We start from the raw sequence: 23,371 nt of genomic DNA, 5'->3' as shown, positions 1-23,371 counted from the left end.
GACTGGAGCTCTGGGACTTCTTCAATCATTATTTAAAGGCTCACTTAAAGAAAAAACCACACTTTCCTGCCAAGTACAAAGGATTGCACCTGCTGCTCTATTCACCGACCTTATGAAATACCTCCTCAAATGTTGGACGTCGTTCGGGGGCTTCACCCCAGCATTGCTTCATTACCTGGATGCACTCCAGGGGGGCCAACTCAGGGGCTATGTTTGGGCGGCACAGGGGAGGGGGCTTCTTCACTTTCTTTATAATTTCTGTGACAAAGAGAAGAATGGGAAGCATGTTGTGAGATGGAGGGGTGGGGGCAAGGGACATGGACTTTTTCACCTGTCGCTTGCTCGCTCCTTCAGCCATCACCGTTATTCCTCACCACCCAATGGCTGTGTCAAATGAAGTTGGGGGATTCTGCTTTCCTCTGCCAGGAGTCTCTTGGAGAATTTAAAAGATACGAGATTCATCTGCCTTCTTGTCCATGGAGAACCAGGTTACGAGCAATAAAGTGGCTGGATGGGGAAAGGTTTTGTGACAGATGGACGTGTGAGCCTGCAGACTCGTATTTAATGAAATTGCCTCTGACTCTCTCCATTAGGATCTGCAGTCCTCTAAGGGAGCGGAGGGTTATGGCTGAGCCCAGACACGAAGGATACCAGCGTCTGACGCTTCATCGTTAACTGGGAACCAGTAACTGGGAACCAGGTTGATGGGAATGGAGACAGTGGAAAGTATTTTAAGGGGGAGAGTTTGGGTTCAAAACGATGTCTGGGAAGTCATTCCCTATCCAGAGGTGAAATAAGACTAATAGGGAACTGGGCTTGGGCTTTCAGATCCTAAGAAGTGAGTCCTTGAATCTGTGGTTTTTAGCTAAAACAGCACTATAATGAAGGAGCGGAGGTGCAGGTTTCGTTGACAGCTGAAGCACGGACAGGGGAGTGCGTTGTCTGAACCCAACCCTGACTTCAATTTAGGTATTTCTTAGTAAGAATATCCTGGTGGAAATATGGTTTTTGTAAGGTAGAACTATATCCTCCTGCTTAAAAAAAATAACAAAGTGATTGTATTTGAAGGTTTCATTTTGTGTAGTGCAGAGCAGTCAAATGGAGTGAAAACCACCCTCCTTCTGGCAGGAGCCCTGCACTTCCACAGCGGTGAGTGGAAGTGGAGTGGAGTTACTGTGAGTACCCAAAGCTTTTCAGTGTTGATAGTTTACTTTAAAGCTCTTTGCCTCATTCCCACCAGTCTCCACCAAATGAACTAAACAAAGCACCTGGCCCGAATATTTCCAGGGGCAGCCAAGGGGAAATGCCTTCCCCAGACGGTTTTGAAGTTCATGCCATGAGTGAAAGCTCCTTGAGGATTAGGATTCAATGAGTAGAAATTCATCATTTTATCAGGTCAGGAAACTGAAGGGCACTACGTGCAACATTTGCTGGAGGTTCTTCATGGTGACTAAGTGGGGGGACACCTGCTAATTACATCATAGGCTACATCATAGGTCCAGCTCTGAATTACAGAGCAGGTTACATCATAATCATCGTTGTCATTGCATTGTTGCAGCAGCTTGGGGTGCAGCAAGGTCAGGGCCTCATTTTTCCAGGTGCTGAACAAGCAGATACTGAATGGCTAAACCCTACTTGGTGACTGTCCAGCTTAAAATGAGTTAAGAACAGACTTTCACTGAAATCAGCTCTTTTTTGATTGTTCTCACCCCCTCCCTGTTCAAGTGCTTGCAACCTGACCCTGACTGCAGTATATTCACTCTACCTATGTATGGACAACACGGTTTAAACTAATGAGGGTTGCACCATGAACAGTTCCCAAGGAGTTCACCTATTTGCTATTTCTGATACAAGTCACCCTATATATGTCAGCGCGGTCATGATGTATCACTGATCTCTGCTGAAGAAAGAACCTCTTTAAATGGGGAAGTAATTAAGGAAAAATAGATGGGCAGATGGACAAAACAGGATGCTAGCAAGGGGTTCAGTTCAAAAACCTCAACCCCCAGGCCATACAAAAAAGGGCCGATGAGTGGGAAACAAAGGAGTTTTCAAGGTATGGAAAATTCTGCCATCAGTTTTCACCCCACACCATGATGAAAAGTTAAAGTTTTGACAGGGAACTGGAGGTGCTGCAGGGGTCCGACTGCTGGCCAGCTCTGAAGCACTTGGGGGGTACCCAGAGCCCCAACCCCATTGATAGCCCCACGGCTGAGATCAGAAGTACACATTTTGATGTTTATTATGGATGTTTTGTTGAAAACAGCCTTTTGTGGCTGAGAAAGGTCATGAGATTGGGACATTATTTCCATACTAATGTTTTACCCAAGGGGTTTGGTCAGACGTTTTTTGAGTGCTCTGTGTAAAGCCTTAAAAAATTACTGAAATAGTTGCCTACCTTCAGCTGAGAGTTCTGACATGCAGTATGGTGGACCCCGAACAACCACTTCTTGCAGGATGATTGCAAAGCTGTAAATGTCCCCTTTGAACGTGCCTTTTCTGCGCATGTCCGGGTCCCTCAGTAACTCAGGAGCTGTCCAGAGCAATTCTAAAAAAATCAAGAGCATCATAGTTCTTACACTCGAGCTCAGATTATCGCAAATTAAGTGCTTAAATGAACACTTCATTTCAGTCATTTGAGGAAAGGTTGGAACATACTTCATTATTTACTGGATCAAGTCTTTTATTTCTTGTGATGTGTTAGAAATATTAAAATTCCATCCTGACAACAAATTTGAATTTTCCATATTTCACTCTACCTTTTAAAAAAAGTTGGCTATACCAACAATTTACATGCTAAAACACCAGCCTTGAACATCTACATAAGAAGTCTTCTCAGCACTGTCAAAAGCGTTAACACCTTTTTTTGTTTGAAAATATCACTCAGACAAAATGTCGGTGCTGAAGCCTGGATTTCTTGTTACTGCTGTTGCTCTTTTACAAAGCAACAGTTAATAAAGTATATTCTGTAGTTCTTCTTAGATGAAAATAGTTTCTGTAAAAGCAGTTTGTGGCAGTTTGAAGTACGATCAGTCTTTATAATCCAATAGTTCAAGTGATGAAAGACACAGTTGTAAAACATACCAGCCTCATCAAGAAATGAATCTTCTTCAAACCGGGATATTGTTACCCTGGTAACAGTGCATTCTGAGTAATGGGAATAAGGAACATGTCAGCTACTGCAATATATATAACTTTTGTAAAGGAGGAAAAGAAGGTCTTCTGGCAACCACCCTGTCTGAGACACTGGAGATTTGTAGGAACCAAATCCTGTGACAGAGGGATCGAAGTAGTACATGCTACTTGAAACCAGGTTTCAAGAATAAACTGGGATACCAAAGGAACCCCAAGGCAATGGCCAGGTGAAAGAAATCCTGTCCAAGTCTCCAAACCTGGTCCCATGAGATGTTGTCCCTAAGCGGTGGGAATGTCATGTGGCAGCCTTTGGTAATTGGCAGGTAGAGGAGCGATTTCAGAGAGACCTGTATCATCTTGTGTTTCAGATGGCTTAGTTTTACAAAACAAGGCTCTTTGCATTTGGGTTAACCTAAAACTTCAAATATAGGGCTGGGGCTGAGGATGTGAAGCCAATTCCACTGGTTACAGAAATTCAGGATTGATCAGATTTCAGGGGCACTTAAATCCTTCTCCAACTATGACTAGCCTAAGTTCTGTCATTGCTTACAAGAAAATCTTTTTTCTTACCATGACACTCTGCCATTCACCTCACTTTCAGAAAGCCTGAAAAAACTTTGCTTATCCTTTCTGTAACAATGCATTGTATACAGGTAGCTAGATGTCGTGAGTTTGAGCACATGAATCCTTATGTGGCCACTGGCCTGCAACTGCATTAGGACAAGCATCTGTAAAATTAATGGACAAATATTTTAAAAAAAATTTCCTTATGGCACCCACCTTCTGGGGGTGGCTGGATATATGAGCACTTCTGTGCTTCTAAGAGCTCGTTATAACCATAGTCAGTGATCTTCAGCACAAACCGGCCATCCACAACACAGTTACGAGACTTGAGACGTCCATGGGCAAAATCTCGGTGATGCAAATACCTAATTCCCTATGAAACACAGAAAAGATTGAGGCTGTTCCTTAAGAACTGTATTACCCATCAGCATTCAGAGACACCAAGCCAAATTGTCACCTTAGATGGCATCAGATACAGCGTTGACTCTATGTCAAATGCAGTCCTGATCAACCCAAGAAACTATAGGAAAAGGTCAGAAATGGATTAGGAACAAAAATTAGGTTAGCTGCACCCTAAAGTAATACTGGAAGGGACTGACAGCTTTAGGAACAGTCAGATGCCTCCCTCTGTAGCCCTAGGACTCATTGCACTCGGAAGTTGTACTTTTAGACAAGGTTAAGAAGGTGGGCACAAGTGGTACCCAATGGTTAGGTCAAGGGAAACCATTAAGAGCTGGATGCCCTTACCCAGCTCCCTCAAGGAGGATCAGAAGGTGGATCATGGGCTGTAAGAATGGTTCTGGCAGTCTACCCTCTGTAGACCACCTGTCCCAGATTGGTAGTTCACCATTAGAGGATGAAAATACATGGGACATTATTGGAAGTGCGTGAACACTCTTCTAAAGTGACCATACGTGTAGCCATCCTGTGACAGGGGATGTCTACAGTTTGGTTCTGTGCTGGCTGCATTTCTGATTTATGACAAGAAAGGACCTTTGGAAAGTAGGAATTTGTCACCAAATTAATTGTTCTGGGTGATCAGTTCTAGCCTGATGTGTACTTTTAACCTCTCATCCTGCTGCGTGGATGTAGTGCTATTACCCCAAACAGTGCTTCTCTCAGATGGTAGCAAAACAGGAATGAGAGCTCTCCATTAAAAACCCTGTGTACCAGTATAATTACATTCACATTGGTTTTCCCTGCATTACTATAAAAATTCCAAAGTCCTGGATGAAATAACCTTGTCAATATAAAAGTCACATGCAGGTCACGCCTTAGTAGGAGCAATGGATTTACTTTAATTAGATCCATCACGAGAGAGGACTTGAACATCCAATCCAGTTTCATATCTTCATTTCTCAGCAAGTCCTCCAGGCTTCCTCGGGAGCAGTACTCTGTCACTATGGCAAAGATGCCACAGTCAGAGAAAAAGCCCAGGAACAGATTCACATTTTCATGACGCAGATCCTTCATCTGAAACAAGACAGTGAATCACAAGAGACCAAGTCAGCCAGACATCTGCTCAGCAGCTTCTTTGTATCATTAGATGTCCTTACCATTCCTGTACTCCCAAACAGTCTTTCACACAAGGATGGGGAAGCAAACCTCTTTGCTAATTACTTTCAGCTGTCCTACACTCTTTTTAAGCTTTACTTTTCTTTATCCATTAAGACAAAGAAAGCAAGATAGGAAAAGCAAGCAGAACAGAAATTTGTTTTTCTTTAGACAAGTTGGGTTGGATCTTTCACTAGGACAAAATGGCTTTTCTGGAGTAAATTGAGTCCAGCGTATGGAGTCTTGCTCCAGCTCTGGTCTGATCTGGAAAGCAATACCATGCATGGAGGAGCCAAAGTCATCCATCAATGGTGCCTTTGGAGACATGGCCTGGTAGATTTGATATAGTTATATGTATAAAAATGCCACTCCTATGTTAGCAGTAGCTGCCAACAACTAATGGCCTTGAATTTGGAAAATAAATGTGTTTGCTTGTTATTTAGTAATAATAATAAAATGGAAGACTAAAAGAAAACTTCTAACAGGCATCTTAGCTGGAGACAACAAAGCAAATCCCAGAGAAATGCACAAGCGTGTCTGTGCCACGCTGTTAAGCAGTCAATAAATAACACATGAAAATAGCTACCGGGGCATCATCCTGCCCTGACACAGGAAGGGATGATTTCCTCCAAACCACTCTGCCTTTGTAGACAAGGCTACTTAGAGGACTCATTGTACATTCAGCATTGCACCAGCTTTGAAGTGTCAGGTCCAGGGTGGAGTTTTGCAAGCTTGTCAGATGCAATCGTGCATGGTCCATTCCACCAGATTTCACCGGGCAAGACTCATTGACAGCCATGACATGTGATTCAATGGATAAACAGGAGACAAGGAGAATAAAAATACCCTGCGGTCAAAAAGGTCCCCGGAGCAACCTTCCCTCCACATGCCCATCCCCTGTTCCTACCTTCCTCAAGATGCTGGTGGAGCTTTGCCGCAGATTGTGAGCTGCTCCCGTCTCAAATTTTTTCAGCCACACCCAGTCTCCCTGTCCACAATACAGGTGGGTGAATGATAGAGCAAGTCTCTGAGCAACAGCTAACATTGGGACCTAGGTCTGAATTCCAGATCCTTGACTTTAAATGTGATTGGGGATTTTCAATGTTCTTGGCAGTAGGTTCTTTCTATATTGCACCCGAATAAAAATATACACAGGAAACCCTCAAAAAAATGGGGTGAGGCAGGACCTTCACCTGGATCAGAACTTCATACCTGGAAGGTGTATTAGTATCTGATAAACAATGATGAATTGATTAAAAAGGAAGATAACTCTGCCCAAAGTTTTTCTCTGGCATTAATGATCCAGTTTATTTTGCTCCTTTTCAGGAAAAATTGGCATGCCATTTTTTTCAAAAAGCTGTATTCTTAGGAAAGAACTATGGATGGGGTGAGTTTTCTTGGCCATTGCCTCTGCTTAAACTCTATAAGGTCCTATTAGCACAAAGGGCAATTTGATAGCCTTTATTCTGTGTATTTGGATCCTGTCTTGTAAGAAAGGTCCTTATTAGAGATGTCACCACCTAAAGGCCCTGTTTTATAAGACAGGTTCTTCTCGGTGCCTTTAGGTGGTGACATCTCTAACAGGGACCGGAGATGGCAACACTACATAGGGGTGTTGAATACCACCAATCCACATGACTCTAAGTGTCTGGGTGAGGGTTGGGGTAGAGTCACCTTAAACACTGGTAAGTCCCTGCTTGGGAGTAATTTATTTTTACCCTCAGGGTCCGTCAGCAGTATTCATATCCAGGGATCTACTGTACTGCAGCCCAAAACTTTCTCCACTTGACCAGCTCAGTGAACCGAAGTGGTGGGAGAAGGCTGTATGAGGTCCCTACCTACCTCACACAAAGCCACATTGGAGGTTTCGTGGGTGGCAGCTGCACTTTTCAAGGAAGAGGAACGGGTTACAGATTTCAGGCTTCTGCCATCCGCTGCTACGTTGTTTGCATCTGTCAGACTGTCCAAGGTCAGCCTCTGGAAGGCAAGGAAAGCAGGTGCAGATAGTTCCCACCTTTGGATGTAAACCTCCACTCCAGCTCTGTCTCGGGCTATACATTTTACCCATGCTAGCAATCTCCCAAACTTCCCAAACTTCCCATTTCACCTCTCTGAATACCTCTAAAAGGCTCATAAGCTTGACCCTGTTTAGTACCTCGAAACCCTATAGCAGCACTTTAGGTGATGGAAATGGCGTGGCTCGGAGGAGACACCAGATGAGGCAGGTATCTCTCTGAGCAAGGCACAGGGAAGTGTCTCCTCTGCCATCGGTGAGAAGCCTCTATCTGTGCCCGTGATCTAGGCAAAGGGATTGCTCCACAGCAGTCCATATCGCTGGCATGGTCCTGGGCATGGCTCTGGCCTATGTCAAATAACATTCCCCCAGGAGATCTCCAGCTCTGGGTAGGAGCCAGCACAGGCCAGGAACAGTTTCCAATAGGTAGTTTGGATGCAGACACCTTATTTTAAAGGGTAAGATGGTTTAGCTACATGGACATGAACTATGCTACACCATCCAACCTCAAGAACAAAGAATAAGCCCTGGCTGTTAGAATAAACACAACCAAGGGTACTATTTTACATAATCATAAAAAGCTCTGACACTTGCATGTGCATCTAATCTGAGACTCAAAAACACTCAAGGTATGGGAAATTTTCCGATATGCAGGGGAAAATGAGACATGGAGAAGTTAATGACCTTCCCAGAACTTCATGGGTATGAAAATACCACACAGCAAACCTGTCTTTGAGTGTCCCACCAGATTACTTTCATGAGTGGAAGGACTTACCTTTTTATGTAGCTCTGGGCTGATGAAGACGAGGTCATCCAAGGTCAGTATTATCTTGTTAGGTCCCCTGAATAGCTGGCTGTTCAAGATACTATGCCTGAGAGATTTGGAGAGTCACGTTATCATTTTTAGGTAGGTAAGCAGTTTACATCACCTTTGAGTCCCCCACATCTGGCTTCCCAGCAGTATTAGGAAAGGGCAGCATACGGTGTGGCAGTGGGGATGGACATGGGTGAAAGAAGTAGACAGATCATGATGCCCTGTCTTGGACTGAAATCCCTTTAGTCAAGGGTTATACAATTCACAGACTGCAAAAGCTGTAATCTCAAAGGATCTCATCACAAATAGACATCTTGAGTCAATCTGGTTACAAATATGAATCGGATGCGTATGTAATGCATACTTTGTTTTGCTTAGTTTTATTTTTCATATCTGAAATCATTCTCCATTAGGAGAGAATAACAGGTTTTATTAGACCAGCCAATCTGGCTGGTGAGCAAACAGCTCTCAGGCACATCAGCCTTTCTCAGGGGCTGAAACTGAACCATGGGTAATTTATAAAAGCTGCCTGGACACAAGTTACCATCAAAATGTGCTAGCTGAATCTCTATATTGTAGCGTGGTGCAGTATGAAGCACACAGCACGATACCCCCTTGTAATGCAAGCTCATACAGAGGGAAAAGCTACAGGGGATGAGTAGTTTGGCGTGCATGGCGTAGCGCAATGCAGCGTGGAGGTCTTGGAAGCAGTATTGCTGAACCAGTGCTGTTTCTCTTGTTCAGGAGTAATTAGATCAAGAAGACGACTGTGCTGATTCAGATCTACTTCTTCCAGGACCTGAGCCAGATGGGATGTCTATCACACACTGTGTAACATAGGACAAATGTGCTTCTGGCATCTTCACAGGATGCTGCTGCCCATTTTCCAAAGCATGACTCTCTGCACCCTTTGATAGGCTACCAGATTTGCAGAATAGCTACAGGCAAGAGAGAAAATTCAGTATAGTCGTCAGACCAGCAAAGACACTATCTGTTGCTTGACTGCATCCTGCCTCTTGCCCAGCTTCTCTTGAATTTGCAAGGTAGAAGAGACCACAACAAGAAATGGTGCACTGTCAAGGACTACGTGTTCATGGCACAGTTCAAACAGGCTTACATCCATTTTGTGCAAATCAATACAAAACATTCCAGAGTTTCATTGTTAGTTTTTAACTGAGATTCATCTGACACTAATACCCACACATGGCCGTTTTAGGGACTCAGGGAAGAAGCAGAAGTCACACCCCATCACTTTGAACCCACTATTTCAATGGACGTCAAGGTCTAACACTGAGCACAAAGCACACTATATCTATTAAACAGTCAAATACTCATCAGGCAGGAACAGAGAAGGGAAAGGAAAGCTCCCCATTGCCCTCAATGTCACTTTGTTTTGTTTAAGGAACTTTGTTTACACTACAGCAGATGTCTGATCTGCACACACCTAAGAGTTTTCCTGATGAGGTGGGCAATAGGAATCCATTTCACAAAATATCCATACATCACCATAATTCACTTTTCCACTACATATACCATTCAGCACGTTTTAGAGGAGCACAGACAGCTTTTTGGAGTTCAGAGGGAGCCGTGGCCACATAAACACAGGCATCACCTGGGATGATTTTTTATGACCTTTCTCTAACCACTTCGTCCCAAGCCACCCAACTCATCTTCATACAAAAAACTCATCACTTATGTACCTTTCACCTGTCCACCTGAAAACCTTGCTTGGTCAATCACATCCTCTCCCCCAAGCATGGAGGAAAGCACCCCTCTGCCAAAAGCAAAGCACAGAGCGTGGAGTGACTCATTTAAGGTCATGTAGCAGATCCTTGGCAGAGCCAAGACCAGAGCTCCCATGTTTGAACTCAGACCATGCTGTGGTTTAAATTTAGTTCCAGACATGCCCTTCCCTAACATAAATCATTGTCCGAGTCATGCTAGACTTTTTTTCCTTCCCTTGCAGATGGCCATACATCTTTACTCGTGACTGAGGCTTCCCAAGCACAGTCTGGTACTTGTGGAACAGCTTACAAGTAGAGTAGGCAGAAAAATTGTCTTTTATTTACGTAATCGTAGAGGTTGGTGGCCAAGGAATAGAGCAGGGTTTTAAAATGCGGGTGGATGGAGGCAATCTCCTCAGTGCCTGCAATTATAAGATATCAGAAGCAGCTGTGTGCTATAAGCAGGGGAGCTGTTTGGGGTGTTGCTTGCTGGGTGGCCTTATATCATCTGGGTTTGGAGGGATGATTCAGCAGCGGAGACAAAACACGTTTTGGGATGATTTGAGAAGTAAAGCTGGATGGGACAATCCAGGAACCCTGCTCTGCTGAACTCATTGTTGCTGAGTAAATGCCTTCTAAATTCAGTCTAATTTCACTCTAATTTCAGTCACGCACCACGTAGACATCAATAATGAGAGACAGATTACTCCAGGGGCCAGATTGGAGCAGATTGGTTATGGTCATAGTGTCTTTGCCAAAGAGCAACTCATAGCTCCTGGACCAACCAGTCCATGCTGGCTCATGTCCACCTTGGATATAGAGTCGGGACACAAGTGTGACCTGTGCAGTTGTTGGAAACTGTACCTTCCCCAGCAGACTACTACATTTGCTCCAAAGATCCCATGCCCAGGCCAACGTATATGCAATGTGAATGACCAGGGCTCCAGTTCAATCAGCTTGGTAATAAAGAGGTACCCTAATCAATTGCTCTGAACCCTCTCCAGAGATATTCTCTCTCTCTTTCTCTTTAGTACATGGAGAAAGTAAAGAGGGTCAGCATAGGTGCTTCATAGGAAACATGAATATATTAGGGACAGAAATCCAGACAAGAATGATCTGGAGTGAGATAAAGACATTTAACATGGTAGCCCACTCGGTCTCCACCCCGATGTTCTCAAAGCAGATTCTTGTCTTTGGTTTGTATGGCATACTTTGCACTTCCAAAGTGATAGGCACCTCCCTAATGCTTCAGAGACATCATCCAGCTAATCCGTCCTGCATCAGGCCTCAATGTTCTTCCAAACCTGCACTGGATTAAGGGTAAAATGGCTGCTCCTGAGACTGCAGAACCAATGCCCTCAGTGCTCAAGCCACTATCTCTTAATAAAGTGAAGAGATATGTGACTGGAGAGCAAAGACCACAATCAAACCTGCTATGTGTTCACATGGTCTAAACTGCTGCTAAAGTGCAAGGCTCCCTCAGAAGCTAAAAGTGGCACCAAATCAAATATGTCCTGCAATTCTCACCTGATGAGAGAAGCCAGGCCCACAGCACAAAGCACCAGGGCAAATATCAGCATTACTCCCAAAATCATGACTGTAGGCTCAATCCCTGTGCAAAAAGGGGAAAAGAATCAGTGAATTAGAAAATCCCTTTGACTTAGGCAATAATATTGGAAATATCAGTCAGACCATTAGACGACAAAGTCAAATATTCAGGCCAGGAGAATGCTAGAAGACAGTTTTTATGCAATGTAATTTGTGAATACACAAATACTTACTGACTTTAATTACATGAGACTGCAACTACTTTAATTATTTATTTCCATGCACTTTTTTTCTATACCAGACCTAGAGCCCTGGATCAGTGAAAAAATATTTTTTCTTCAAGTAAATAAAGACTGGACTCACAGGGAAGTATTAAGTTTTAGAGGCAGCTTCTGCAAAGTTCATAACTTTTGAACATTTGACCCTCTTCTCTCCAGGAATTGAAATGCTGAAAAATCTTTATCATGTGGTACCAAGCTGACGGCCAGTGTGAGTCACCAGCCCATCTGGGATTTTTCATTCCCTGTTAAAGATTTCTAACGCTGGAAAGAGAAGAAGAGAAGGAGGAGAAGGCTGATGTCTTCCTCAATGGGCCCATCAACAGAAAGTACTGGAGACACATGCTTTGCTCATGAGTGTCTTTGCTGGAGAGCTAAGGAAAGCTGACACAAGTAGATGAGCTAAATTCCAGTGGGAAGTGTTTGCTGTCTCTGTCTCTTCTGTCTCCTGTTTATTTCTATTTTATTCTGTCTGTATTCAGAGATCCTTAAACACAAACAAGCATGGAGAAATTTGGGTTGATAAAAGGTTCATGACTCTAAGTCACTCCTGCACTTAAATCACAGGCCTTTTTGCAAGCTCTGAGACCTAGAGCTTCCCAGTGAAAGTTGCAGGAATTTTTGAAAATTAATGTTGTTTTCAGGAACAGACAGAGCATTTTAGCTGAAAATTTCCTGCTGGGTTTGGACTTACTTTCTGCTTCAGACCAGGGCCCCACTCCCTGCTTGTCCTCACATATACACTGGAACAAGTTGCCCAGAGAGGTGGTAGATGCCCCATCCCTGGAAGTATTCAAAGTCAGGTTGGACGGGGCTTTGAGCAACCTGAGCTAGTGAAAGCTGACCCTGCCCATGGCATGGGGGTTGGACTAGATGACCTTTAAAGGTTCTTTCCAACCTAAACTGTTCTGTGATTCTGTGGTACTATGATTCTGTATAAGTCGTCACTCTGCTTTCATGCTCCAGCCTGGAATTAGCCCTGTACACCTCCATCTGAGAAGAAATCCGGGCACAATAGAGTGGATACTTCACACCCATTTCTCAACCTCGCAGACAACGTGGATGTAGATCAAGGTTTCACTCCACCAAAGTGCAATGGAGACACAGCCAGCTTTCTCCAGGAGGTGATCACCTTGAATATAGGAATGAGCAAGACCACACCAAGCTGGCCTGGAGGCCAGGGTTTGTTCTTCACGCATAGACAAAGTTAGAGCGTTGTGGTGCCCATAAGGCAGGTGACACAATGTTCATCCCTAGGAGGCAAGGGAGCTGCCAAAGACATGCCCCCCTCCAGAAGGACTGGGGTGAGTGTGAAGCCAGAACACATCCCATAAAGGTCTTGCACAATGCTAAATCCACGGAAGAGGAGCAACTGGATCAGCCTAGAGGCAGACTTACAGGGGACCTCGTGCTCTGGAGCTGTGGTTGCCTGCTAGGAAACTTGTTATTAAAGGGAGAATGAGCTTTGAATAGCCCAGTCCCAGGGGCATGGGTTGGTTTTCTTGCTGGACAAACGAGTAAATGCCTCCTGGACAAACCAGTGATGACGTGTATGGGTATGAAAGTCCCATCTCGCATATGTGCATGGCCTTCTAACATTTTCAGAAAGAATCTGTAACCCAGACCACAATGTGGTAGGAATAATGTGGAGTTTGTTAATGGTTTCTTCTGTATTCAATCAGGGTTTTTTCACTGGCTCTGTCTCCTAAGCTTCCTCAGGTAGCCCCCAGAGACTCTGCTGTCTGAACAAATCTCCTTTGAGAAAGAGTCTCAGAGAACTTCTTTTGCTTATTACCATTGCATTTTATAACCCAAAAGTGCTTGACCATACTTTAGAGGACTCCAAGACAACGTGGTACTTGAAAGGCAGTGAAGAAAAGCAAGGAATAGCAAAGGGTCTCTCCCTGATCATGTCCTTTGCTTGAAGTAGGGCACAGTTACACATCATGACATGAGGACTCTTTCACAGCTGGAAAACATCCAAATCCAATTTCATTCACTGAAGCAGCATCTGATAAGCTGAAAGCAAGAGCTAGTTGGAGCACAAAATTCACTGGGGTGAACGAGAGACAGTAAAAAGACAAGAGAAGTAAAAAATAAACACCCAGATAAACAAACCCTAAGGAATAGGAGATAGCGAAAGCAATATCCAGGACCAGAGCACTCATGTCACTGATGCTTGGGCCGTTGCAGGAATGATGCAAAGCCTTGAGGAAGCTCAACCAGAACTTTATAACTAATCAAAAGTGAAAGCAAGGTTATCATGGGCTCATGGGAAAGAGCAAACTTACGGTATACTTGAGGGGACTTGTGGGATTGTGTTAAACTCACTAGGGGACACTTTAAGGGGACTATGGGAGTATATGAAACTTCTTATGGGATGTTTAGAGGAAGGGAAAAAAAATGGGGAAAGGGAGGGATGGGGGTGGGTTGGGGAGGCTCAGGCGTGGGATACTGGTCACACATAAGCATCTTGTGCATTTTTCCAGCCAAACCCTGCACCTGATCATCACAATCTGTCCCACCTTCTTCTTAACCCCTGTTCCTGATTTTTTTTCCTGGATGAGGGTGCTCTTTATTCTGCCTGTGTGTGACATCTGTAGACTTCAAGTCAGCCTAACCAAGGAGTGAGATAAGAGGTCCTGGAGCCTGCAACCCATGATACACCACAAATCTGGAGACCGGCTCCTGCAGAGACCAGGGGGTTTGAGAGCTGGCTATGGGGGAATTACAGGTCTGGACCACCTACCAGAAGATGCATTTGTGTGTGGGCTGGGGTTGTGACATGTATTAGCAAGCTTGGAGCCTGATTAGCTGGTGTGTAAGAACAGGATCAGGCTGTTCATGTTGTCCATGTTTTGGCAATGCTGGTTGTGGGTAGCGGTGCCTGTAAATGCATTGCTCTCCTGTACGTGTTAGTCTGTCGGTGTCTGGCTGTATCTGCACTCTGTGTGTGTGTGTGTGTGTGTGCGCACATGTACCGGTAGCACCTGCTCAGCCCCGATCCTGGTGGACCTGGATCAGGAACCACAGGAGCCTGGCAGCTTCACATCCAACCCCCCTCCAACCCTAACTCCATGCAAAAGCCAGACCGAGGCCTGGATTTAATTCTAGTCATAAAGTTCTGTCTCTGAAATATTAGTAATAATAATAAATTACCGCCTCACTGACGGTGAGCTAGAGCTTTACGCTTTTGTAAAGGTGTGAACATAAAAACTGATCTCTCTACAAATCAATGGGATTTTTCCATAGACTGCAATGGGATGCTAAATTGCTATGCCGTTCCTAGTAGCAGTGCAAAGTTAGATATATGGTAGCATTATATTTGTCTCTTCTATAGCTTGTCAGCTGCTGTAAGATCAGTATATCTCCAATTTCCATGGAACGACACTGATTTAAACCAGCTATGGCTGAGCCAAGGGGAATTTTTCTCAGCTGCTGAATGAAATATTCTGTAGATGTGGTTAATTTTGTCTGTTTAAGTCATATCCTGGAGCAGTAGGAGTAAATGTTTAGTATTATAAGTAAATATGTCAAGTGGGGGCTAAGTATTCTACCCTGAGATTTTGGGTTCCCTGTGGACTTCAAAACTGCACCACAGTTGCCTCAAATTACAAATAATATGTAAAACCAGTGCCCAGTCTTGCAAACCCAGGAAGCAGCACAGGTATCTCTGCCCCTAAGTCTTCGATTACCATCTCTGTTGTCTACAGTAACTCAAATTATTTTGAGTAATGATTATCATCTTTTCTTGATGAGGTGAGCTCTGATGATCCTTAAAGCTGCATAGCTAACTGGGTAAAGAAGCTGGGGTTAACCAGGAGAGATGGTGAGAGCATCTGCTGTTGAGCAGCTCTCTTAGGCTGCCTTCAATGCAAATCCTCTTAGTGCCCTGTCCCTCAGAAGGACAGGGAACACGGTGCTGGCTGAAGTCTCTGCCATATATTGATTGCTATCAAAATAGGCAGATGTTGACTGTTAGACGTGGAAAACTCTTTCCAGTACACAACAGTGGCTACAACCTTTTTGACCTAATAAGAAATAAGAGAGTCTTGTGGATCAATAGCGAGATCTCTGTATAGGACTCCCATTACAAACAGCATGATGACTGGTCATATTTATATGAATTTCTTGAGTTTAGGGTTTTCTTTTTGGGGTGCTCTCCCCTGGAGTAAGAGAAAAGATGGAATAAATAAGAAGCATGGACCCAGTGTCATTTGACCTTGTTTTTTTGTCTTTCTTACCTCCAGTGCAGAGAACATCTGGATCAAACCAACAGCTGGAGTCTGGCTTGGGTGGAGCTCCGCTGGGAAAGTGGATGGTCCAGCCTAGGGACTTCACAGAGTCTGAAGACATCTCCAGCAAGTGGGTTGGGAAGAGCTGGTTCCCACGACCATCTGTGTCCAGTACCACGTAGTTGCTCAGCCCCTTCCCACAGTGGTCTGTCTCTATCTGGTGACTAAATCCAGGGAAACTGAAGTTTTTTGTGTGCTCAGCTATGTTAGCTCCTGAGATCCTGACTCCTTTCCTCCGAGCACTGTCTATAGCCATTGCCATGAAGTAAATGGCATCATAGATTGTTCCAAAAAGTGGAGAAACCTAAAAATACAGGAGAAACTGAGGTCAGGATATACTGCTGCCAACCTCTGGTTTGATATCTGTGGCAAAAGATGTCCCACTGGCTAAGCTGTAAACTCGGGAACTGAGACACCTGAGCATTAAGGCTCACAGAGTAATGGGTTTGAAGAATCTTAGGTTGAAGGTAGCTCTGGATCGACCCAATATATGTTTGACTTTGAATATCTGTCTTTTCTTATGGTTGCTTCCCAAAATAGAATTTAAAAATATTTTTAAAACCATGTAAAATTGCTTTATCATGGGAAGAGCCAGGACTCTGAGCCTGATGTTCAGCTGGCATTTTATCACAGCCTGCCTCAAAGCACTGCGCTAAAACATCTTCCACAAATGGAAGATCAAAGCCAGAGGCTCGCCTCCCAGGCGACCCAGGTAGGAAAAACGTCATGCCCAAAGGATTGGTTCTCTCTATTGGAGCAGTGTTTATTCCTAAGGAATAAAAATCACAAAGCAGAGCCGCAGCAAACCCATTCTCTGGGGTACCAGAGCATTTTCTCCTTGCATTGCTCCCTTCCATGCCAGATGTGATTTAGGTACCTAAAAATTTCCCCTCCCCTAAAACCACACATGGTGGCTTTTGCAATCCCATGGTCATTTACAGTTGGTAGGTGAAGAGACATTATAGCCAGATACACTTGTGATAAAATGAGGAGTGCCGTTGGGAGCCACAGCATTTGACAGCTGTGGTGGGATTCGTTGACCAGATGTAGACACCTACAACGAAGAACCCTACACTCAATATAGCTAGCTTGGGCTCTCATTGTAGTGAAGGGAAAGAAATGAATGCTTTCAAGGCATGATTCATCTCCTCCTAAAGTAGACATCCATGCAGATCTGATAAATCATGCCTTAAAAGTACTTATAATTTTTTGAAAGATCATAGTGAGCTTGAAGGTTAGCTCAGCTGAATCCTGCATCTCTTCACCAGTATGAGAGATTCCCCAATTCTTCTTGCAATGTTTACATGGTCACAACTGACTTGTTTTTTTATAGCCTACTGGTGACGTTTAGATAATTGTGCTGACAAAGAATAACTTTGACTACAGTGCTGAAAAGAATGAGGCAACGATGATCCTAAGTATTTGCCTCTAGAAGCATCCAGTATTTCGTTTGTCTGTTGCATCCCCCCAAATCCTCAGGCATGTGGACATCTTATTCTGGTGCCTTAAAACCTCCACGGACTTTATCCACCTTAGGAAACACATCTTCAGCTTGGGCCTACTGCAGTTAGCACGTAGCAAACCAAATCTGAGAGCCTCAGAGACAACCCCTTTCTCTTGAATCCCCAGCATGGGCCTGCAGTTGAACTAACTGCGTTAGATTGCCAGACATTCAGGAGAAATATGCTTTCCAAAAAAGTGCAGACCACATCCAAATTTCACCATATTTTTCTCAAAATAAAAGCATACGGTCTGGGTTGTCTCTCACCTGTATTTTCTCTCTAACTATTGCTCGTGTCATGTCTCCCATTACCAGGTCCCAGAAAAGCCTGAGAGAAAGAATATTTACCTGGGTGGCTTCCAAATCCCTGGTTATTTCACCACTTTCTTTAGCTTCCCTGAATGCATCATAGAAAGTTCTTTCTCCAGAGTCCAGTGTGATAGTCAGCACAGCATCATATGCTTCCTGGAGCTTGGTGTCATTATCAAAGACGTTGAATGAGTTGTTTTGGTAAGGAAGACTGTACAGTAAAGTGTCGTATGGAACAAAGACGTATCTTCCATCTGCTAGTCCCATTTCGAGAGCTTTTGTGAGTAAGGTGGCCTGTTCCTCCCCTCCAATGAGCACAGAATGCATGCACAGGAGTATAACTGAAAGACAAGGATTGCCGACAATGTTGTTAATCCATCTGGAGTTTTCAACACAAAATAACTCCTTCTCCCCCAATAAAAGAGCTGACTGAACTGCTGTATCAAGTCAGACACTAATGGTCCCCCACCAATGTTATGTGCTGAGGAAATTGGGAGCTACACCAATTTTGTTCAACTTCTGGAGGTCCGCAACATCTAGCAAAGGAGGCTGTGAGCATTACCCATTCCCGGAGCCATACAGAAGGAGGAGCGGAGAGAAATTTTGACAAAAGTGAGTGATGGGCTAACGTGATGGGTAGTCATGGTCGTTGTTGTCATTGACTGAGAGACATGAACTTCCCCTTTTTGTGCCCTGACCTGACAGACACCACACAGTCATGAGCAGTGCCCAAGCTCCACCCATTCACCCTGTCACCATAAATACAGATTTTAGCTTGGGCACTGTGTTGTGTTGCAACATCTGGTCCACGTCTGTGTCTTTGCCTGCAAAATGCCATGGGGCCAATGTCCCCATGTCTGGTGGCGAGATCTGAAATACAGGTGTATTTAACAGGCTTTAACAGGCTTTCCACGGTGCTCACTGGTCCTTCATGAAAGGAAGCACTCCTGGTCTTTCATCCAAGACAGCATTTCAAAACTCAGTCAGCGAGAAGCAAAGTAGGGCAATGATGGGAAGGAAAGTTGCCAAGGAGACCTGCCTGCTACTAAACCAGGAGGGAGCAGGATCTCTAGAGTAGCTGTGGTCTCTCCTTAGGAGAAAAAGTATCCTTGGCAAAGTAGAAGCTGAAGCGAACACGAGCATTTTGAGGTTGCTGAACTACAGGAAAGAAATGGGTACTTCCAGGCAGAGATTCATCCCATGCTATAGCAGAGAGCTTAAGCTGGTCAGATGAATCATGTTTGAAGAGGGATGGGTTCTCTCCATTGGTTATGAAAGGAGCCCATCATCTCTAACTCTCATGGAGAGCTGTGTTGGTGATGAGATGAACCCATCCGAGGTGGATTTGGTCTCAAGCATAGAATTGAGCACTGATAAAACTCCAAGTTAGAAAACATCTTGCTACCCTTGTTAGTCTTTGGTATAAAAGTCAAAGTCTTCTTTTAAATGCATCCTCGTCTGGATTCACAGTGCTGACTGCAGAGGTGTACATCCAGGAGCAGAGCTCCATCACAGACTTCATAACAAGGCTCTGAACCAGAAAAACATGACTTTTCCCCCACGTTTTCTCAAGAGAAAAAAGATCATTCTTTACTACGTGCTGTACAGCAACAAGGGCCCTTCCACTGCTTTAGTATGTGGTGTATAACACTGGATTTCACTTCTGATACCTTCATTGAACCCAGGTAGAAAGGACACAGCATCAAAGCATGAGATTTTTGACAATCCATAATCCAAAACACCATAAATATAAAACCCTCCTATAAACCCCTCTTTACACTTAACAGGGTCAAGCTCAGACACCCATCTATTAAGTATAATCTTTTCAGACAAGCTGGACCCAATCTTTCATGTTGTAGAAGACTATTTTGCCCTATCTCCATCAAATACAAAATGCCCAGCATTCTTTTACGTGAAGCACTGGCTCCATTAGGGTCAGAGATAAAATTCTGTTTGACTTAAATTACTTCAAAATTTCATTCTCTAAGCTATGCCCATTGGATAACAATGCAGTCCTACCCTGGAGAAAATAAAAAAAAAAGGAATGAGACTCGAAGCACTTACTTCTAATGCCGTCAACTTCTTTAATCTCATTCCAAGTGTCTTCAATGCCTTTTTCTCCTTTACGCATGGATGTAACAATGCCTACAGGAAGCCCCTGGTTCCTGAGTGCACTCGCTAACTTGTTGGCTGTGTCCATCCAAATATCCTCATTGGAAGCAATGATGCCAACATGAGCCCAGTTAAAATATTTCATTATTGTAAACAAAACTCGGGTTGGAGAGGGCAGGGTCCTTGCAAATGTAGGGTGGTGGATGGTGGAATCCAGTTTATAATTGATGCACATCCATGAGAAGATGGCTTTATTCCAGTTTTCCCCTAAAAGTGTAGCCACCTCACAGAAGCCAGGGTTCAAAGGGCCTACGAAAGCTGAGGAAAGCTTTCCAAAGTCAATGAATCTAACCAGAGCTCTTGATGTCTCACATTCTTCCTGCAGGACCACATAATCCAGCCTGTGGCCAAGATCTAGTGAAGGATCTTGGCTTATTCGTTCCACTGCTAACCTAGCAGCCACGTGGGGAAAGGCTTTGGAAAAGAAGGGGTCACAGTTCCAGGGTCCAAGCAGTCCAATTTTAAAAACAGAACAATATCCTGGAGAGCAAAGTAGGATTATTCCCAACAGCAGCCACCAGAGAGCCTGGAAAAATGTCTTGAATGAATTTCCAGTGCTGAACTGATGCAATCTAATGTGCCTTGACAGCACCCAGAACAAGCTGTTAGGACACAGTAGGAGAAATGACATTGTTTTATAGGTGGGTAGATCTGCGCCGAGTTCTTCAGGAAGCCAGGCAATGCATCACCAGCTGCTGGAAGAAAAGTAGATTACATTTGCCTTCCTGTATACGTATTTGTTCGGCGCATGTAGATACAGCTGAGTCAGCCCAAATTACACAACAGTTCTCAAGGTGCAAGTCTATGAGGTGCCAAAACCCTGCAGAGACACGTGGACACGCACCACGCAAGTCATTGCACCACGCAGACAAGTGTCAGTTAGACATACCATAGCCCTTAAATGCACATTTACATAAACATTTTAAAATGCTTTGCAATATATTCTGAAACCAGGCAGTGAAGAGAGAGTCTGCTTTGTTTGCATCAGTAAACACAACCTATGGATACACTATGGTTTTTGGTTCTTCGGAAAGATAATTCCCAAATCACACAGACATACACGATATAAAAAAATAAAAAGGTGAAAGGCGCTAAGCCAGCAACTTTTGCCAATCCAAAATCCTCAGTGAGTTTTGAATATGAATCAGAGCCCATACAAACATAAATATACACACACACATATAGACCCATATATACGTATACTTAGAGATACATATGTATGTGCCTATGATTTTAAAACTTTCTGAAAAGGTTTTTCAAGGACAACTAATGGCAGAGTCTCTTAAATCTGGCAAAATGAAAAGTAGATAAACAGGTAATCACAAAATGAGGGAAAATGAGGGTTATGAATTTAGATAAAGAACTGTTCAACAACTGTCAGGGCAAAAGCTTTGTGGTCACTCTTGGCTTAAAATATTCTTGGCTAAAGACTAGGACCCATAGGTTTTTTTGGGAATAACAACCTCACCCTTCCCAGCCAGGCACAGAAATCGCAAACCCACAACAGTCTCCCCACCATCCGCAGTGTCACCCCGCGGCTTAGAAAATTTGCTGATCCAAGCAGGTTGGTGCTCTAAAAATAGCATGCCCCTTGCACCAGCTTACCTGTTCATTACTGGAGAAGTATTTTTATCCTGGAACCTCAGCCACCGAGATATGCAACGCACAGCACCGCAATGCAGCATGTGTTGTAAATGCACCTGCAGGTCCTCTAGCCTGATGGAGAGAGACCTCCAGAAGGAGCCACCCACCAGCGGAGCAGCTTCTCACCGGTGGTAGTGGCTATCCTCGGACATGGGTCCCGCCTCAAGGAAAGGCAATGCATGGTCAGCCTTCCTTGCAAGTGCGCTTGGGTGCCCACCTCCTTCAACTTCTTGCTTGCATGGGTCACTCCAAGTGGTTGGGTGCTCTGGGACCCTCCACGTCATGTCAAAAGCTTCCTATGTCCCTTTTGGTGAGGGCCATTCTTCTCCTCCAGGGTTTCACAACCTGTGGTACATCTCCTCAAGCCCTTTGTCTTGCAGAAGGTCTTGCAGAGCTCCAAGGCTGCCTCACTCTGAACTGCCTCAGTGCAGAGAGGTACTCATATCTAACTTAGTAATTGTAGGGATGGCATCTTAAAGCTCTGCCCTTGGATTAGTGGGATTTAGCTCCCGGGATCTGCCCCTGCAGAACAGCTCCTTAACTCTCTGTGCACCGCAGAAGGGATAGTTCCTCTTCTGCCCTTGTGTTGGGTTTGCGTGGCAAGGTTTTGGTAGTGGGGGGGCCATAGGGATGGGTTCTGTGAGAAGCGGCTAGAAGCTTTCCCCATGTCCGACAGAGCCAACGCCAGCTGGCTCCAAGACAGACCCACCACTGGCCAAGGCTGAGCCCATCAGCGACGGTGGGATAACATATTTAAGAAGGGGAAAAAAACTGTGCAATTGCAACTGGAGAGAGGAGTGAGAATGTGTGAGAGCAACAACTCTGCTGACACCAAGGTCAGTGAAGAAGGAGGGGGAGGAGGTGTTCCAGGTGCCGGAGCAGAGATTCCCCTGCAGCCCCTGGTGAAGACCATGGTGAGGCAGGCTGTCCCCCTGCAGCCCATGGAGGTCCACGGTGGAGCAGGTGGATGCCCGAAGGAGGCTGTGACCCCATGGAGAGCCCATGCTGGAGCAGGCTCCTGGCAGGACCTGGGGACCCGTGAAGAGAGGAGCCCACGCTGGAGCAGGTTTGCTGGCAGGACTTGTGACCCCATGGGGGACCCACGCTGGAGCAGTCTGTCCTGGAGGACTGCCCTGTGTGGAGTAATGGTCTAGAGGGAACCATTTGTAATTCAACCTTTTAGCAGCATTAACTTGAAATACATCATATAAATTACACACGTCTCATTGGTGTGTGTTCAGAGCAGTTCTCTCTTCATGACTAACGATTATGGGAAGCCACAAAGTCTTTCAGATGCAATGGGGTGAGCAGCTCTCTCCATTAATTTAATTAATTTCCTTCCATTCATTCATTTCCTTGCACGGCCCAGATCTGGGAAGGTTCCTGGACATGTGCTTCCTTGAAAACTGGTACAGCTCAAGATGGTTATCAGGAATTACCAAATAGCTTCGCATTTGGAAAGTGCCTAAAAGATACCCTGACGTCAAGCCTAAATTGAGAACACTGCTTTGTATGCTACCAGTGCATTTAGGTTTTGATACTGGGTTTTGATCAAAGCATGAAATTAAATAAAGTTTTTGCAGCTAGGAGTCTGTTTTTTTTGAACTGAACTTAAGAGTTTGATTTATCTGTATACAAATATACTACATCTCTATCCATACATCATATGCTCACTGCTATCTCATTTCTTTCCGTATCGAAAACGGTACTGCAAGGTTTAATTTCACTCAGAGTCAGCAGTTGGAAAGTCTCCTGGAGTAGCTCCAGTGATTCCTTTCTAGGGGATGTTTATAGCATTAAAATCTCCTGTGTTGAAAAA

The 23,371-nt window shown here is 44.4% G+C and overlaps 1 protein-coding gene across 1 annotated transcript in view; it reads right to left on the bottom strand.

Annotated features, from left to right (window-relative positions):
* The window catches only part of GUCY2F (guanylate cyclase 2F, retinal), a 45,493-nt gene extending 24,954 nt beyond the window's left edge, over positions 1-20,539 (bottom strand). Inside the window, exons 1-11 of the mRNA XM_075140603.1 lie at positions 19,801-20,539; positions 17,776-18,077; positions 15,876-16,230; positions 11,333-11,417; positions 8,043-8,139; positions 7,096-7,230; positions 6,161-6,241; positions 4,996-5,172; positions 3,916-4,072; positions 2,399-2,548; positions 110-258 (exon numbers count right to left, since the gene is read on the bottom strand). Coding sequence (XP_074996704.1) covers positions 110-258; positions 2,399-2,548; positions 3,916-4,072; positions 4,996-5,172; positions 6,161-6,241; positions 7,096-7,230; positions 8,043-8,139; positions 11,333-11,417; positions 15,876-16,230; positions 17,776-18,077; positions 19,801-20,539 — 2,427 coding nt within the window. The remainder of the gene's footprint in view (positions 1-109; positions 259-2,398; positions 2,549-3,915; positions 4,073-4,995; positions 5,173-6,160; positions 6,242-7,095; positions 7,231-8,042; positions 8,140-11,332; positions 11,418-15,875; positions 16,231-17,775; positions 18,078-19,800) is intronic.
* Positions 20,540-23,371: the final 2,832 nt, after the last annotated feature.

This window comes from Calonectris borealis, chromosome 1 (assembly GCF_964195595.1).
Source record: "Calonectris borealis chromosome 1, bCalBor7.hap1.2, whole genome shotgun sequence".
Taxonomy (NCBI): domain Eukaryota; kingdom Metazoa; phylum Chordata; class Aves; order Procellariiformes; family Procellariidae; genus Calonectris; species Calonectris borealis.
This window is presented reverse-complemented; position numbering and strand designations above follow the sequence as displayed.